Here is a 19,556-nt window from a genome sequence, read left to right on the forward strand (position 1 = left end):
TAACGCTAAAGTTTTTATATATAAATTAGTTTATTATGTATGTAAGAAGAAGTTAAATAAGTTTGAAGATTAAAATTTGTGAAAGGTTATAATATACACTAATNTCAATTTAACGTCAAATTTAGGGATGAAAAATATGAAATCCTATTTATTATTTTCTAATTAATAATTATGTAAAAGTATTTATTAAAGTAAAAGAAAGATACTTACATGTATGCTTACATGTATTTTCCAAGTTATAACAGTTAACATAAATGTTCCTTTTCTCTGCAAAAATGCAATTTATTGTTGGATATTTAATTTTTTTTTGTAAAACAGAAAACCCATGGACTGGCCCTGACCCACAGAGCTTTGGAGCTTTTTAGCTCTAGAGGCTTTTCTAATAAGGGGCATTTTTGGTCCTGTGGACTTTTTTGGCCCCAACCCACATGGGCTAGGGCCAAGGCCTATAATAGGGCCTCTTTGACAGCTCTAATAAAAACTAAGCAAGAGCTGAGATTTCATCCCACTGCCACAAAATTGGGGAAGATCCTATCCCACTCTTTAATTCCTTATGTGAGAAAAAACGGCTATCCCATGAAATTTAGTCGTAGAGTTTACATTACTTCTTTTTTAACATAATCATTATTAGTAATTTGTGGTTTTAAATTTTGCTTCCATCCATAATCTAGTAATGTGAATGTTGTTTTTCACATTATTATATTGCTTGTCAGATTTGTGATAAACCCCTAACTACTTTCTCCAAATCATAAAATAGAATTCTCTATATATAGGTTTTGGTGACAACTATTAGATTCCTTAATAGACACATGTGTTACCAATCAACTTTGTTAGAGATTTATGCTCAATTCCATTGGATATGAACCACAATCCTCAAAAAAATTATACAAAGAAAAAATCAGAGATCTAGAAGTTGTGTCAAAAGAAAAATTGGGTCCAATTTGCGGATTATACTATCATATGATAAAATAAGCCGGAAGTCGTCATTGAAATTTCAATATACATAAGAAAAACCAGATCCAATCTGCAGGATTAGTATAGACCATATTGCAAGTGTTGCTTAGAAATCAGATCCAATTTCCAAATGTCTTTCTTTTTGTACAAATGCTCACTTTTCATGATCTCGAATAGTTACCAGGTTGCTGGAATCAAGATAGACCTATCTACCCATAAGATGGGAAAATAACATATTAACAAGCACCTTAAATCTTGAAATAAAACATGATGACTCGCCTCACCTCTGATTCAAATGTGAAAACAACTCTTTTGTTCTGTAAACTTCGTTCTACATAGGTTGTCCAGGTAGCCTATAGTTTCCAATACCATGACAATGCGGGGCTTGCATTGTTTGAGAGTATCAACAACTTAATTCTTCATAGAAATCCACTTATAAGCTGGAGTCAACTACACTACAATATCTAGGAAACAAAATTGAGGATTCTACCCGCTTGGGACATTCTCTTCAAGGCCACCACACGTCAAAGGTATTGAGCTTGTATTCTTTCTCTGTTGTCTTCCCACCATTTCTTTGCATGCCCCTCTCCAAATCTCTCCCGGCTGCATATAGATTTGATAAACTTCAAAATCAAAAATCATATATATGTGTGTGTGTATGTTTGTGTATTTAGGTATATATAATTTTTTTTATTTGTTTATGAAATTTGGCAACATGTCAACGTGCAGTCTATGGGACCATGTCATCATTTCACTTCACCAACTAAGTAATGTTCCTCGGATTATGTTTTTGGGGAAGAACATGTCATGTTTTATTGAGGAGGAACCATTAGAAACTAGGAAACTGCTGACATGCATGATGATATGATATTACCTGAATCTGACACGACGAAGCTCCTTAGTTCCATCAGCTAGTTGCCTGATCGTGATGTAAACTCCAGGTTCATCTTGCTCAATCCATTCTGCCTCCAGGTCACTGGCATTGCTCATTGAAGGCTCATCTCTAGAAGAAGTGGTTGTCCTAGATGCTTCCACAGATGATCCTGCTGGGAAGTTTGGACCACCACCTTGATCCATAGCTTCAGATTGGTTATTCAACGAGGGTTTATAGTGATTCCTTGGTGTCCATTCCTTCAACGACATCGACCCCGGGCTTTCTTGTCCAGATGTCAGTCTTGAGTAAGAAGAATCTCTTTGCTGTCCAAAGGCAACAATGTATATTCACAAATCTTTAACTCAATATGGTATTTATCTTATGCCAATGCCTTTTCATGATAGTGATTGACTTAGAGGCAAGTGTTGTTGTTGCAGTCTTTTTCATAAAAAATAACAAGGTCGATGAAATGAACTGCTGTTAACAAAACATCATACTGGTGTAGAAGTTGTAGATTACCTCATCCTCAGATCTGGAAGGAGTGTTAAGAGCTTGTCGATTGAATCTCTGGACATTGTAAAGCTCCATAATTCTGTCATAATTCTCACCCCACCATTTTTGAGCTTGCCACTTGTCAAAAATCTCTCGGCTTCAAGTTTAAATGGTGAGTGCTTTCAGTCTTCACTAATAGTAGATAATTAACTTTTACAACAACTAAAAATTTCATATACTTTGAATGATATTAACTATTAAGGCCTCGAACATACATTTTCTATCACAAATTAGAACGTGCAACTAAATCTATTGGTTCCCATTTTCAATTCAATTCTATCCCTACAATGGAATCTGTGTTAAGGGGTGGCAACAGTGCAGAGTTAGCCCAACAATTAATAAACAGTTTAGTTTGAACGGGTTCATTATATAATGGTCTGAATAAAGAATCAAAGGTCTAACTTTATCAAAACAAATAATAATATTCTCTGTATAATAATAAGTCCTCATAATAGGTACATATTCTTTCACAACTTTCAATTCAAATCTATCTCTACAAAAATGGAATCGTGTCAAGGGCAGTGGCAACAATGCAGGGTTAGGCCAACAATTAATAACTAATTTAGTTTGAGTGGGTTTATTATTTAATACTCTGAATAAAGAATCATATATCTAAAATTAGTAAAACAATTCAGTATTAAGGCTTGTGATTTCTTAATATACCTGAAGCGAATTCTTTTGAGATCATTTCCCCCATTAGGAAGAGACACAAAGGTAATGTGAACACCTGGTTCCACCTGTGCCATCCACTCCTTGGTTTCATCCTCTTCCTCAACAACAACATCACATGCTGGTGCTGACTCAGGGCCTCTAGAGGTTCTATCACCATTCAAACCACCCATAAATCTTTGGTCTGATCTACCACCAGGGATATAGGAGCTTGTGAAGTCCCAAGCAGGGGTTGAAGTTGAGCTTGCTCCTCCAATATAGGGGTATGGAACCCCTTCTGAAATGGTGTCAAAGTCAGGATATGGCCTTTGTCCTTTCTTGTAGGCACTGGACCCTGTGCAAGGTCTGCACTGCTTGTAAGAACCTGAAAACTTCAGTACCATATCCTTTAACTGCGAATGCAGAAAAGGAAAAAAAGAATCAGATTAACATCAATGCATTAAACATTATGATTCAATTACGTACCAAAGATATCTATTTTCTGAGAAACATACAAAATTGATGACAAGTGACATTTGATAAACAGATAAGTCCTTCTTGGACGAAAAACTACGAAAGATAATCACATGCCTATCTAGCTGCAGATGAGCACTCCCAAATGGCGAGAGAAGTTACTTTCAATTGAGCAATTATTTTAAGATTGATTATAAAATGTTTTACCATAACACGCCACCAAAAGATAAATTTAGACGTGAAACGTGCCATCAGAATACTGTTACATAAAAGTGCATTAAAATTATTTCAAGACGAATATAACTGTATCGTATATTTTTCAAAAGTTGCATTATACATACATGTACTTGGTCAACACTACACCTTCATGTAAACCTACTTTTACAGATCATGCCACTTTATCAGAATATCTCAAACTTTTAGAAAAATTGAGATTCTTGAATAGTGACACATTCTGCATCTATGGATTTGACCAATGACACTTAAATTGGGAAGCATCTGATGAGGATGCGTTTAAAAAAATATTTTTTTTAGTGCTTAAGAATGTGTTAATGCTTTCAAAACACCTGAGTGCTGTACTTTCCCCTACAGCTAACAATGTAGATCCCTCCTTTACATATTCCCTTTTAAAAATCCAATATAATTGTATCATCCGGTGATAAAGTTGATGAATAAATAATTATATACAGAGAAACATTTCTCAACTTGCCAGAAGAAGAAAATACAATTCAAGTTTCCCACTCTCGAAACCCTTTTAGTTTAGTGATATTGGACCACCCCTTCCCCACATCCACTGAGATTTCAACAGAGCATGGCAGCAGAAGTGTTTGTCAAAGGGCTTACAGGGGAAGAGTAGGGAAACTTAGTTGGGATGTTCAGAAACAAGAACTAAAAAATATGTTTGGATGAAACTAGATGGAGTCTAAGGTTTCAGATTTGTGTCATTTTCGAAGCATCGTGCAATAGCTTTACAGCTGGTATGGTGGAGAATGTACTTGGGTATAGGATACAAGTGGATGACAACAACAGCAGTGAACATGAAAGTCCATTATAGGAACCTTATTTATATCCTACTATCACCTATGTACCCCCAATGGAAAGCATTTCCTGTTTGCACAAATCTCCAACAATATCTATCCAAATATTACTTGTCAACATTTTCACACAAATCAGAAACATATGGTTCAAAATGGGCTTCAGAACATGCCTCAAATACAAGTCTCTAATAAGATATTTCAACCAAAGTTCCCCATTTTTTAAAAAAGGTTAGTGTAATGTTAAGCATGAAGATGAGGGTAACTAGTATGCAAACATACAGGAGAAAAAGAATTGATAGGTGCACTCATAGCAAACAGTAATAGTTAACCTACTTTCACTCACATGTAACCGTTCTCTTCCTAGTGAGTATTCATTAACCAATAATTGCCATTACAACTCCTTAACAACATCATAATGACTCATCAATCCACAATGACCGTTATACGGCTACTAAGCCTAACTATTGAATAGACTTGAAGGAGGAAATGAAAAACCACTGATCCAAAGACATTGGTTTTCTACTTCTGGAGGACCTACTACCAATATTCTATTGAGAACCTTAAGAAATGCAAACATATTTTTCTGACAAAAACACTCCGAAAATTATATATTTTCTCCCATAATAAGTATCTATACATGCTGCATATGGACATAATAGAAAACTTTTGGGACGACAAGAATTCAAGGATGGGCCACACACCAAGATACGAATATAGCATTCCCTTCTGTGCTAGGCATCTTTTGTGAACATTATTACCTAAACCGCGGAATGTGGAACATGTTGGCACATTGCCACTGCTGCTCTTCACGTCCCAAATCAAAGAAGATTTTCATTTTCACAGCACATTAGCTTTTACTTGTTTAAAAAATGCAACTTAAGGTAGTTGTAAGTCAATGATAAGTGAATAATAACAAAGTACTAACTCTAGGCTATACCAGAACCAGTCAAATGATAATTAAAACCCGGCACGTTGTATGGTAAAATTCTACTGCGCGCTATAGCTATACATTGGAAACATAATTAATGCTGTCACTATTATAAAGTCTGATTGAAACAAACCAACTTGCTCCTCTAATGTGGTATTATAAGTAGCCAAAAAGGGTACTGGTAACCTACTTGGCAAGTTGGTTCCGTAATTTCTAACTCTAGAGAGAACAATAAGCACTGGAACCGACTTGACTGGTTGAAAATGCTATATATGGTCACGTCACGGCACCACCACATGCATGAAAATAAAACCAATTAATGGAGCAAACCGTGGAAGGAAGTGGACCATCCGTCAACAGCAAAAGTGCTCAAAACGCACCACACTTGCGTCATCCTAAACCAAAACAATCCTCACCTATGATGCATATATAATATAAATATCTCAAGAATGTGTGAATGTGTATGTAGGCCGTATAGAGGTATACGTGGAGATAAAAGATTCAAAAGGGGTGGTCCCCACAGTAGTATGAGGACCCCAATATTGGTTTGATTTTGTTGGTTTTCACTAAGATGGGAAAAGAAGCTAAGCTGCAAAAGAAAAGTTTGTAGGTGTGAAGAGTGAGATGGGACTAAGAACCTGTGCACTCAGACTTTTGACAACTTCTTTTGTACTCGACGTGCCACTCTCACAACCTTCTTCCCCTTCCTCCGCCGTTTGCTTCGTACACGCTATGCATGTAAACATTTCCACCACTTCTCACTGATCTTCACTTTTTTTTTTGTGTTTTTCCTGCACACCAACAGCAAAGAAACAAAGCATTTATGAGCAAAAAGTGCCGAAAGTTTAAAACCATATCAGTTAATACGCACGCTGTTGGTCTTGAATGGAGAAAGAAACACATAAAAGAGCAATGAATAAAAAATGAAAAACGAAAACGGTTCGGGATAAAGTCGAGAGATGAGAATATATAGGTGGAGGGAATCACTTTCATTGAATAAAACAGTGACAGGGAATGACCATTTTTGGTAAGTAAAAGCAATGGTTAGAGATAAAGAAGGCACCGAAATAAAGAAGAACCAGAAGAAGCAACCGAGTTAGAATGCAACTAATGAAATAATAAGAATAACAATAAAAGAATTGAAAAGAAAACTGGTCAAGTAACAACATATCCTTCACGAGGAACAAAATGGTCCTTAGCTAAAAATACAAAAGGGTAAAGCAAAGCAATCTTGAGCAGCACAAGGCTCGGGATCAGAGCAAGAGCAAAAGCTATAGGCACCCCAAAACCGAAAAGAAGGAATAATTGAAAGCAGAAAGAAACAAAACGGAGGCAACTGTGAATAAATGCAAAGAAAGACTGAAGGGTCATTGATCATCCTCGTTAGAAGAATGATCAAGAATAATTCCACAATGCCACATACTTACTTACTGCAGCAAGCAGCGATAGAAGGTAATAAGTAATAATAATGTGGGTTGGTGCTTTATCGTACAGAAATCGAAAATAAAAGAAGCAAAGCGTGTCGAAGCCGAAGTTTTCTGACACGTCCCTCACGCACCCGTCTACTCTTGTGATTCTCTTCCTCTTCTCTCTTTATCTTTTGTGTAAATCGCAATCAATCCCCGTTCTCCGAGATAACACTCCAAAACCAAAAAGCTAAGCACCACCGAGTCCGAGACCGAGTCCGAGTCCGAGTCAGTCACCAGCTTCTAGAGAGAGAAACAACTACCCTTCAGAGGTACTGCAATTATTATTACTCGTTACAAAGAAAACAATAATACAAACAAAAAAAAAAAGGTTATTGTCACACACTAAACAAGAAACAACATGGGTTGAACGTGAAAAATTGTTTGTCGGAGGATGAAAGGTGTGTGTGATGCAGGCAAAGAGACATGAGAAGAAGATGAATAAGCAGAAGAAGAGAATTCTTGTATTGTAAAAGTGATGTCATTGATATAAATAGCTATTCGAAAACGACTTACCAAGGGAACCTCAACTGCTTCTTCTTGTGCTTTGTCTCTCTGTACACACTCTCTCACACACACTAAGGAATCTTCTATGATCTTGTTCTAAGCTTCAGGTTTCGGTCCTCTTTATACTCGCTCCTTCTCTTCCTTCAGCCTCCTCGATGGACGGTTCGTCTGCACCACAAGCACACGCTTTTGTTTCGCTTTCGGAGGCGCACCCCACCCCCACCACCACGAAAACCGTGCTTGCTACGTTGTCGTTTTCCGCATGGCCATGAAAATGATGAAATCGGTCCACATGCCAAATTGCTTGGGATCCCAAACCTAATTGTCGAGTTCCATGTCAATGCAAGAAAACAACAAAGATTGCGCTACGCACAGCTCACACATGCTCTGTCAGTTACAATGAAGCACTACAATGCCACACAAAAACACTGACACACGATAATTTGGAGATAAGAACGAGAACTCCACGGAGAGAAATTGCAATGCCGAGCTGGGAAGTTCAGCAGAGGAACATAGGGTGTGGGTGTGAAGGAGTTACGGAGGCAACTGAGACGAGAATTTCGGGGGTGGCGATATTTTGAAGAGAGGAAGACAGTGTTTGAGGTTGTCGTATTTATATTTGAGGCTGTGGGGGTGACGGCATCAGGTTTGGGCGTTAAGTTTTTTGAAGCAAAATGTTTTGAAAGAGAGAATGAACACTGGGACCTACATGTCTGCTCCAGGTTGATCCAATGGTCGAACGTGTAACCTTTTTTGTTAGATGACGCTACGTGGCCTGTTGTAGTTGGCTCTGATCATTTGATGTGTTTTTTAGAGGAATGGATGGCTGGGATTCGCTCAGGAGATTGGGGTTTGACAGGTTTCAAAATTTTGGAACTTTCCCATCCAGCTTGTACGTTTAAATATAGGTTTTATAATCATTTATTTTTCATATCTAAATTAGCCTTTTTGAATTATATTTTTTTTATACTAACGTCTAATTTATTATTTTTTTAAAATTGAAATGAGAACATTTTTGTTCGTCATGTTACTCCATTAAATATTTTCATTCATTTTCATATAAAAAAAGCAGAAATGGGAAATTTAAGTTGATAATTTATAAAGGTTAAATAAAATCATACATTATTAGAAAGGTAAAATTCGTCACATATATGTAGAATTGAATATTGATATGAGTCTTATTTTGAAGTGGTGGAAACATTCTAAAACTAACTTAATTAAACATATACCTACAATAATTATTAATGTGAGAGTTCAATAAATGAAAAGTTAACGAATATAGGTTGTTAATTTTCTGATAAAGTAAAGAATAACTTGCATTTATCGAAAAGAGAATGAAGAGAGAAAGAATAACGTTTCCTTCAATGTCAAGTGTACGTTTGAGCTTTATAAGGGTTGCATGTGCAACAATTTTTTGCCATGCTAAACAAACTAGTGGTGTACTTCAAACCCTAGCTAGATCACTACAGATTATTCTAAACTTGATTATTTTTTCTCATCATCGATCCTTTTCATGAAAAGTTCATCATTGTCTTCATCAATGCCTCAAGTTTCTTTCACAAAATACCATATGCATCAAGCCAATTCGATATATGATAGATAATCTATCATTCTAGATTTTCAGGTTCTATCACAACAACATATTAATTTATCCATGGATCATATCCTTTCATAGGACAAATTAATCATAATTAATTGTTATGCAAATTACCATTTACAAGCAAGGTTATATATGTATATATAACACTAGGCAAATGTATTTTTAAGTCATTTAATAATAAAGAATATGTACTTCAAAAAATTATTTTAATTTTTCATTTTATGCAATGCAAAATTGATAATGAAATTTGTGAATTCGGAAAGTATTTCTTTTCATTGATAAAATAATTAAAAATATTGTTTTTCTTGTGTCTGAATACAACTAAGATCTTAATGAAACTATTTCCAATGAAGTTATGGCAACTAGCTAAACTTAGTTAATAATGTTATAATCTGTAAGTTTTGAGTAATGTTTAATTCTCACATTTATAATATTTACAAACAAAACTACTATTTTTGAAAGTAAATTAAAACCATCAACGTCAAAAACACACACATGATTTTGAAACAGTAGTAAACAATTATTGTGAACTTATACATTAATGGTGAAAATTTTACAATAATTATACATAGAAATCAGATTACTAATTTTTTTTTCTTAAAAGTTAAAACCGTTATCATCAAGAAATAATTAATAATAATTTTTTTGACTATGCATTTCATAAATATTTTTTTCTTGGAACCTTCAAAAGTGAGGGCTTTTACCATTAGAGTTAAACCCTTATTTGTGTTAGTATTAAAATAATTATTGTGCTTTAATAAGCATACATATATTTAACATAAATCTAATTACCTACACATAGCGACTAAAATTACTCAATAAATAAATAAATAAAATGATGAATAAAATTTCACATAAAACTTGAAACAGAGAGAAATAGAAAGAAAAGAAAACAGAAGGCATCTTAAAAGGGACAAAAGTTGAAGCACTGTTGGAAAATACCCTCTGCTCCAAACACGACATTTCCCTATTCTGTCTGCTCATTTACTGAACTAGAATCGTACCTAACACTGCTTTTTTTTTTTCCACTGAATGTTTCTTCTCATTCTACAACTAAACTAATGGAGATGAACATGGCTAAAACTCAACTTAACTTCAATTAAGTATAAATTAATTTGTAAAGAGATTATATGATGCATGTTATAAATATTAAAAGGGTTATTTGACATGTTATGATCACAGTAAACTGAAAAGTGTGTGTAGGATAAACTCTTATATTAACAGAGATAATGATTATATTAACAGAGATAATGATAAAGGTAATTCTCACTTTATAAAATAAAATAAAAAAGAAGGTTAAGATGAGATTGATGATGCAAGGAAGGGTAGGTTACAAAGTCGTTTGGTCCAATCAGTTTGCAAGAGTTTAAGGGCCACTGCAACAATTGCTTTCTCGACATATCTGTGAGAGAGAATCAAAATCAAAATTGGAATTGCGATAGAAGCAAGATTTTCAATAATGCTTCCACAACACCCTGAAAAAAAAAAAGAAACTGAAACAGAAGTCCCTCAATCGCTTGTGAGATGTTTGGTTAGAAAACAAAAATGGTTTTTTTTTTCTGTTATTCGATTGCTTATATATAAAAAAATATGAAAATGAAACTGCATAAATACTGAAGATAATAATATAAACAAAAGTATTTGTCTCTTCCATATTTTTAAAGGCTTTATTCTTCACTTTTCTTTTCAGTTCAGAAAGAAGCACTTTTAACGTGGGATTCATATATATTTTTTTTTTTACTTTTGTATTCTTCCAAATTTTTCTCTTTTTATTTTCAACTAAACCGACAGATGGTTAGTCTCTTTGGTATGTCTATCTTACAGTCATATCAGCATCAGCCTTAGAGGAAGTTGGAGGGAATAATGACTGTCCTAGACTTATGATTAAAAAGGGTTCTAGTTTTCTTTTTACACCATTTTAATATCATAGAAAAAAAAAACTAATTTTTTAATGATATTTCACTGATCACACAAACCCCTTTTCAAAGATGATATTTTATGTTTATGTGTATCTAAAGGTAAAAAAAAAAATTATATTTTACACTTTATTTTACTTGGTCCATCATCATAATATATGAACTGTGCTGTTTTGCTTTTGCTATTTTGCCTCCTTTCCATGACTAATTTACCAAGGCATAGTCAGAGAGTGTGTAACCCAAACCACTTCTCCCCAGAAGAGTATAGAGTAATTTGTACGGCAACCAGAAAGAACAGCACTTGGCACCGGCTATACCGGTGACCAGTGTCACTTTTTGGCCTTGGCCAGGAGAGTGTGCAACTGGTCATTATAGGTTGTGAGCATGGCTGCAAAGTTTGCACTATATGCAAGTGATAATGTGCTTTACCCTTAACTTAACCCATCACTTATTGTCTTTGTCCTTTGCTTTATTCCTAGGGCTAACTCTCTCTTTAAGCAAAGAATGGTTGGAATTGATGGACAACCAAACTACACCACAATATAAAACTACTACAAATTCTCTTTTTGTATTTCTCTGCATGTGTCAGCATGCCACAATATTTCTTTTGTTGCTTAGTGTCTTCTCTTTCTGAGCCTGAGAGAGGTTATTCCATGTGTCACCATCTGCGGGGCCATGCTTTTGCTAAAGAAGTTTTTACCGGATCTTGTTAGTGAAGAAAGCATAGCAAGCTTCAATTCAAATATATATGTGTATATATATATATATATACATTGCTCTGATTTTCAACAGAATTCAATTCAAATATATCCGACACTTTAATTACCCTCTTTGTTATTTGTTCATCTCTCTTTATCTTGTATGTTTAAAGACAAAACACAATTCTTAACTTACAAAATACAATTGTTTTCTGTTACTTATTTGCAGGCAGCACAGACCAAATCTTGGTTTTATCTTTCTTTTGTTTTCTGTCACTTTGAGGAGGGTCTTTGTTTTTAATATGATATACCCTTTTGTAAAGTCAAGGACTAAATAATTCTCTAGTCGTTTAAGGAACTTAAATATCTTCATTCATATATTGTATATATGTATAAAAAAAATTGAGGATCAAATTAATGATAAACTAGCTGTATATATCAAAACTGTCACATCGTGCACTTGCCCTTACAAACTCCATGTGTGTGCATTGGACAAATGCAAGTCTTGTTGTGTGTGGATCCAAATATTGTAATGCTGAAAGCCTTAGAATCTATACGTTTCATCAAGCTTGTCAAAAGTCATGTTCAAAAATCCCATGAAAGGTTGAGAGGACATGAAAACATGGTGTAGATTATGCCACTTTTTAACGTTAGGAATGTTCTGTTTTTTTCTAGTGAGCAATAACAGGTAGTAGTAGATATGTATTATTGTACTATAAAAAGTGATCATAAAGCTCTTCATTCGGCAGTCCCTCCCTCAAAGCAAAATCCACACATAATCTCAATCCCCAAGTGTTTCTTTCCCCATTTCCAATGTTTGGTTCTGATTACTTTGGTTTTTATATGATTCTTTTGATTTCTTGCTTCAGATTAAAAACATTGCTTACCATGTGTTAAAAGAAGAGACACGAGTGCGCTGTCTCGTGCAAATATACTGTTTATTGAAGCTTTAAACCTATCCGTACGTCATTCTCATACATGTATATGCTCAAGTAGCTTGAGTATGCAACTTGTTTCTAACTCAATTTCATGCATGATGCAGATTCAAACCAAGGAATCTTGGGGTTTTGCCATAATGTGGATTCCTAGGTCTTATGTGTAGTCTTATCTATATGGCTTCTTACAAAGTACATCGAAAGCATGCAAGGGCCACATTGTAAGGATTTGCTTATTCTTAAAGGAACCTTGTAATGATTAAGGAATAAAGAGTCTAATTAAGATGTGATAGGTTTAATATCATTGGAAGTGTGTAGATTGATTTATAAAAGGAGAAGAATATATTAGCCTATTGCATGATTCGATTTTTGATGATTTGAGAGGGAAAGAAAGGAAAAAAGGTTTGATTAGATGGAGAGGACAACTACATTTGTTGATTTGTTTTGTGGGGGAGGGAAGGAAATTAAATTAAATAAGAGTAATCTGAATATTCAGCTTGTTTTTGATTCTGCATAATGAGGATAAGATTATCTGTAAAGGCTGAAAAAATAGAAAAGAAAAAAACAGGATCACAGGAAAAGATAAAAATATGAGCCCGAACTATTCTTCTGAACAAAGAGGAAAACATTCAATAAACCACTTTCTTTTTCATGTTGGTTCTCTTTACAGAGACAAGATTTAAAACTGTCCATGTACCCCAAAGCCTTTAAAGAAAAGAAACGGAGTTGCAGCAAATTCTTATGTTACAGCATTTTGATTGATTTACCAAAGGGAAGTGCTGAGTTATGCATGTTTATTCTGCATTTGCACTGCCTTGCATCTTGTGTGGCCTACTTTACTGTGGAGGAAAAGGACACATTACTTCACCTGCCTGTGCAACATAAAGACATGATGAGTCAATGTAAGTTCAGGTGTAGAATTGCACGTGTTTTCCACTACACCATGCACTGATTGGTCATCAATCACTTGAATAAGTTCCAACTGATGATACAGTAAAGCAAACTTTTATTTTCCATTTCTTTGATTAAAATACTGAACATGCTTCACTACAGATACCCCAAAGTTTTCAGAAGCAATTGACTACAAGATATGGCTTTGACTATGCACAAGTAATAGCTCAACGGATCATCTCAGTTATTGCTTGTTGATGTATAAATCTCATATATAAATTGCGCATCATACCTTGTAACTGATAGAATTAGGCACGACTTTAGTTGTGGCAATGTAGACTGACAGATCTTGCAAGGAGTGATAGAACTTAGATTCTCCACTGGTTTTTTGTATTGTTTTTCTGCTGTGTTTTCAGATACATTGATGGACATTGATTTTGATATTTTAAAATATAATAAAAGAATTTTTATACACTAATATCAGTATATTTTTAATACTCAACAGAGAACAATACTAAAGAGACTCAGACAATCTTCAGTTGGAGTGACACTATGGAGCCCCTCTTGAAATTTGGACCCTTTGGGGGGAATTCCACCTGCATGGTCACGATTGATTTACAATATCACTTTTACGTGTTTGAGACAGAGAAAAGAGAAGGATTGATATTATTGTTCTGTTCTAAGTCATTCAATTATCGTTAATAATTTCCAAGCACATTGTTAGGCTATGATCACCCCTGTATTCCATATCAGTTAAGGTTGGATCAATACTTGATCCAAGAATCAAAACTAGACTTAATATGATTGGTTTGAACTTCCTTTTTTTCATCGGATTACATGTATCTTTCTGTGTTTAAGCTGAATAGCATAAATTTAAGATGATAAAAAAATTATTTAAGATATTTAAAATATTTGTATATTCAAAATTCAAACTCAAATCACGGATTATGCAGAAGCAATGCCAAGCCAACCAATAAGTGTATGTGCTTGATAATGGTAGGCTTGAACTTTAATCTTCGTTTTTTAACCATCAATTAATGTATGTACATTGATCCTTTAGATTTTAGCTTGTGCAGATTCAATTCGATCGCCTTAAAATTATATCTAATAATTAACAGAAACTTAACAAAAGTATGCATACCATTTTGCTTGAAGAAAACAATAGAATATTGAAGTTAACAATGTTACATTTCTGTGAAGTTTTATGTAGAATTTTAAAGTACTAGTCATAATTTGAATCTTGGAGAAACTACCAACCAGTACTAACAGGGAGTCAAATCACAACTGTACTAAAATTCAGAGATTAAAATGCATTTAATTCAATATAGTAATACTCCAACTCTTACGAGGTGGAGACTTGCACGGTATGAAGATCAACTAGCATGTTTCTCAAGAAATTATGAACAATAAAATTTATAAACTCAACTTACGAGGAAAAAAACTACACTTTATATCAAGCCAATTCAATAAAAAATTTATAGGGACTGAAAATAAGCTCAAATTTTCCGCACATGGATGATATTGAGTTTGAATTAGTTGTGAAAAAAATTGAATAATTAATTATATAAAATAAATTTTATGCTTAATTAGATGTTTTAAGTTGATATTGCTATTTAAAATAATTAACTTCTTTTTAGATTTCCCAAAACAAACATTTTTTCTACAATTACTTGCATATAAAGGGAAATTAATATTTGGTTTTATGTTGGTGAAAAGAAAAAGAATTACTCACAATCTAATAGCTTGTAATCATAACCTCCAAAATTTTGTTAATATAAAATACTTTTCCTTATTATATAAATAACCTGAGATTATATTATATAATTTTCACTACTATTACCAAGCAAGAGAGAAGAGGATTATAGAGATTTGTTATAATCTACACCAAACTACATTGAAGCACCAAACAAATAATAAAACATTCCATGGCAAAAGAATAGACTAATTCTTCCTAGATCCACCTCTAAGGGACTGCCAAAAAACAGGCCAATTCTTTTGAGCCTCATTCCAACCCCAAAAGGAACCTTCCCTTAATGGGTCCCAACTGGAGGACACAATCCCGTAACTCACTCCTAACAAAGCAGACCCAAAGAAAAAGAAGGACACAATGAAGGGCACCCAAGTGGGCACATCAATCTTCAACCCAACCTTAAGATAGTAGAAAAATGGGAAAAACAAAAGCCCAATACCTAGTGGAATCCCCACTGAGACTGCCATCCTGTTCATCATCCTGTTGGTCACTATCTCAGGAATGACTCCCCTGTCTGGTTCTTCCTCTTCATCATCATCATCATCATCATCATCATCTTCATCTCCATCTTCTACATACTCCCTTTTTATCTTCTTGCTCTTCTTCTTTTTCTTTTGGGAAGAGGGTCCAAACCCCTTGGGCCCCTTAAAAGTTGCACATATAGGTGCAAGGTGTGGCAAATGAACCTGATGATGAAATTCTGATCTGTGAATAGGGAACTCAAACTTAACATTTTCACTGAAATAGCTATTCCTGTTGAGTCTCCATATATCAATCCTACCATGCTGCAGTACACAATTCAGCAATCAGAATCACAGACACAGACTACACAACATTATAGTTAATTCCAATGTCATGAACAGACAATTTGAACACTGCACTATGTTAATTAATGAATCAATTCTTAAGCAATCAGAATCACAAGAAGCAGAATTCCAATCCTAATGTCTTATCCAGTAGTATTCTAAGTCAGGATAAATATTTTGTTTCTCCCGTATTATAGTGAGGCAGAAAAGAAACCCAATTGCGAAAAACTAGGTTAAATTGGCAAAAAACAAAAACTGGAAGCAATTTTATTTTTCAAGTAGACAAGTGTTTTGTAGAGTTGATCAGATCATAATTGTCTTATAGAATAAATAAATAAAAGTGGAGAAGGGTTAAGAGAAAGAGAGAGAACCGTGTGAAGAAACTGTGAATTGAAGAATGTGGCAGCAGTTGCAACCATTATGCTGTGCCTGAGGGAAAAATGGCTCAAGATTGTAAGTGAAACATGTTTTGAGTAGGAAAATAGGAACACGGAAAAAGGAGTAAATTAGGATTTTATTTTAAGGGTGAAGACATCATAGGAGTGATAATTGAGGACAGTTTTTAAGGATAAGGTTTTGTTGTAAGGAAATCTCACAATTCCAACATTTGCTTTCTTTGGGTTTTGGATATGCAGCAATCTGCATACTTTTTTCTTCAAACGTCGACGTATGGAACTGGACCTTACTACACCTGGGCCAGTTCACGAAAGTAGGGCCATTTCTTCTTGGGGAATTACTCTCTCCACCTCCCCACTTGCTTCTGCTATCTCCCCAATTTTTCGAATCTTTTTTTTAATTACAAAAGTATCCTTTTCTTTTACTTTTTTTTACCCTTTTTATATTTTTATTTTTAACATTATTTACTAAACCCTAAATATTTACTTTTATTCTTTTTACAGCCCACCCAGCCCCCCCCCCCAAACAACATCTGCCTCTTTCTCTCGTTTCCGTGTTCTCTTCTTCCCACCTCCTTCATTCACAGGTTATTTTTCTCTGCCTCTTTCGTCCACATTCATCTACAGTTTACCTTTGCTTTAGGTGGTGCAGTGTTGTCCTTTGCTTCCTTCAAGGTGAGTTCGTTTTTTACTCGATCATCTTTGATTTACTGTGCATCTGTTTGTTGCTGCTCGCTTTGTCGTTGCTTTGTGCGTTTGGGAAGACGATAAGCATCTGAAACAGATATGGGCATCCGTCAACGGATGTCTACATCCGTTGAAGTGTTTATGTGTAGTAGTACCTGCTANGGTCAATGATCATGTGAGATTCATAACAACCAGCTAGCTTTCTGAACTGCATTCTCCTAGAAGATGATGATGACGTGTAGGTTGTTTCAGCGTTTGATTTTGCGGCTGTGGACCGTGTAGAAGCACCGGTTTCCTAACCCAGAGAGCCACTCTCCGGCGAAGGCGAAAGGTTGTCTCTCCCTGTGTTTCATAGAATGAAAAAGGTTTTCTTTTGAAAAAGTTTTGATTTTTTTTTCTTGTATATAAATGACATTAGAACAGAGGATATGCAAAAGAAAAAGTGTTGTGTGTGGTGAGACACCCACTTATGCTTTATTTATTTATTTATTATTATTTATTTATACCCTCAAGGTAGTATATATCACAATTTAATTTAATTTAATTTTTTTATTTTTATAATATAGTTATTAATTTCACTGCATTGGAATTACAAAGGAGTGAAATTAAAATCCACTTACCTCTGCTGCACTATGGGAAATGTAATAAATAAATGTAACAGATTTTGGAATACTAGTATATTGCTTCCTCTTCTATCATTCATATATTCTCTCTCTATTTTAAAGTTTTTAACAGTGGGTGGGCACTTGTCCTTCAACTAAAAAATTTATGGTAAAGAGATTTGAATTTCTAAGTTAGAAATTGGGGTTTGATTTTATTTGAACGTGAAAGTATGATTGGATGTCTCCAAATGAATAAAAAAAATTGAAAGATATGAAATTGTAACTGGGAAGGTGAGGAAGAAACCAAGGTGTTAATTGTATATATTTAATGGTGGTGAAGAAACAGAACGCTGCCATTAATGGAATATAAACAATGCATTGTATATATTTACGAACGCCAAACTTGGAATTGTACATTTTAAAATTTTGATATCCATTTTACTTATAAACGGATGATGACATCCGTAAACGGATCTTTATATTCGTTTAAAAATTTTCATATTGTATACAGGAGTGAATTCTAACCTTAAAATTGAAAGGATAAATTCGGAATAAAAAATATAGAATGAGGGGCAGAAAAGGAAAGGGGAGGTACAGGGAGTAAATGGGGAGGTGCAGGGAGTAACACCCTTCTTCCTGCATTCTGAAATACATAAAGGCTTTTTTAATATAATCTCATAAGGGCAAAAGGGGAATTTAAAATTTATGGGAGTATGGGAAGAGAAAATGGAAGTACGAGAAGAAATAGCTTGAAAGTAGTTTTAAAGTGGATAACATATAAATGTTGTGCTTCTTGTACCCCTCACATATTTTCCTGTATATAAGTAAAGAGATATTTTGTAATCTTCTTCCGAGTTAGGATGATGCTCATGAATTTGATGCACTTATTCATGCTTTTTAAAACAAAAAATTATTATTCCAATTTTATAAGTTATTTACTGTGCTTATTATTTTTCACAATTTTATTTAAATTAATTGCAACAATAATCAGTATTGCTGTTAAACCATAATAATACATTTTACAAATAAAAAAAAACACAACTTTCACAATTATTGTTCGTGTCAAAAAAATAATAGAAAATGTCAACAAACTTTTATTCATAATAATATTTAATTTCTAAATATTTAACCTTTTTATAAAAAAAAATGAGATGTATTCTTTATTCATTATATTTTTTTAACCTTTTCAAATTTATTGAGTAATAATTGAAAAAGATATTTTCGCTCATCCAAATATATTTTCGTGTTACTTTTATCATAGAGAATAATTTGATAACTTTTTTTTACTACCAATTAAAATATTTTTTATTTATTACATTAGTCAAATATTTTGATAAATTTTGATAAACTTTACTTTTAAATTCATCTATTTTAATCTACAAATCTCTTAAATAAAAATACAAAAACTTTATTTTCAAATTCATGGAGTTACTTTTTCTCAAATCTATCTTCATTAAATAGAATCTAAACATAAAAAGAAGACCTCTTTCATATATGAAAGAAATTTTTTTAAATGTTTTGTTTGGATAAATTAACTTAAAATGAGTTTTTATTATTTTATTTAAATAAACTATATAGATTATAATTAAATATAAAAAATATTTAAATATCAAATAATTGTTAAAAATTTAAAAATATAATTAACATAAAAAATATTTAAATATCAAATAGTTTTTAAATATAAAAAATTATTATTTTTTGTAGTCGATGTTATTTTCTTTTTGTCAAAGTTCTATATTTACAAAAAAAAAAATATTATCAACTAAGATTAATAATATTATTGTCAGTTGATATCAAACATAACTATCTAAGCTGACATTAATTAAAGACATTGAT

General features: G+C 33.6%; 2 protein-coding genes across 10 annotated transcripts; both read right to left on the minus strand.

The window, feature by feature from the left end:
* Window positions 1–947: 947 nt before the first annotated feature.
* Window positions 948–8,254, minus strand: LOC106777176 (protein BREVIS RADIX-like). Of its 6 annotated transcripts, none has more exons than XM_022775764.1 (7): window positions 7,450–8,254; window positions 6,895–7,176; window positions 6,106–6,258; window positions 3,044–3,441; window positions 2,348–2,477; window positions 1,829–2,151; window positions 948–1,557 (listed from the first exon to the last, which is right to left on the minus strand). In XM_022775764.1, the coding sequence occupies exons 3-7, from the start codon at window positions 6,211–6,213 to the stop codon at window positions 1,479–1,481; spliced, it is 1,038 nt and encodes a 345-aa protein (XP_022631485.1). In that variant the 5' UTR covers window positions 6,214–6,258; window positions 6,895–7,176; window positions 7,450–8,254; the 3' UTR covers window positions 948–1,478. The 6 variants fall into 6 exon arrangements, with proteins under 6 accessions (XP_022631485.1, XP_022631484.1, XP_014520201.1 ...); XM_022775763.1 differs by having other exon boundaries at window positions 6,895–7,192; XM_014664715.2 differs by having other exon boundaries at window positions 6,960–7,208.
* Window positions 8,255–12,689: 4,435 nt separating this feature from the next.
* LOC106777020 (protein PAM68, chloroplastic) lies at window positions 12,690–16,644 on the minus strand. 4 transcript variants are annotated; one of them, XR_001376912.2, is made up of 4 exons: window positions 16,408–16,644; window positions 15,670–16,015; window positions 13,773–14,076; window positions 12,690–13,461 (listed from the first exon to the last, which is right to left on the minus strand). XR_001376912.2 is itself a non-coding variant. In XM_014664518.2 (3 exons), exons 1-3 carry the CDS (start codon window positions 16,453–16,455, stop codon window positions 13,454–13,456), a joined length of 402 nt encoding a protein of 133 aa, XP_014520004.1. In that variant the 5' UTR covers window positions 16,456–16,641; the 3' UTR covers window positions 12,701–13,453. The 4 variants fall into 4 exon arrangements, 3 of the variants coding, with proteins under 3 accessions (XP_014520004.1, XP_022631537.1, XP_014520003.1); XM_014664518.2 differs by lacking the exon at window positions 13,773–14,076 and having other exon boundaries at window positions 12,701–13,461; window positions 16,408–16,641; XM_022775816.1 differs by lacking the exons at window positions 12,690–13,461; window positions 13,773–14,076 and having other exon boundaries at window positions 15,332–15,916; window positions 16,408–16,639.
* Between the last annotated feature and the right edge of the window lie 2,912 nt (window positions 16,645–19,556).

This window comes from Vigna radiata, chromosome 11 (assembly GCF_000741045.1).
Source record: "Vigna radiata var. radiata cultivar VC1973A chromosome 11, Vradiata_ver6, whole genome shotgun sequence".
NCBI lineage: Eukaryota > Viridiplantae > Streptophyta > Magnoliopsida > Fabales > Fabaceae > Vigna > Vigna radiata.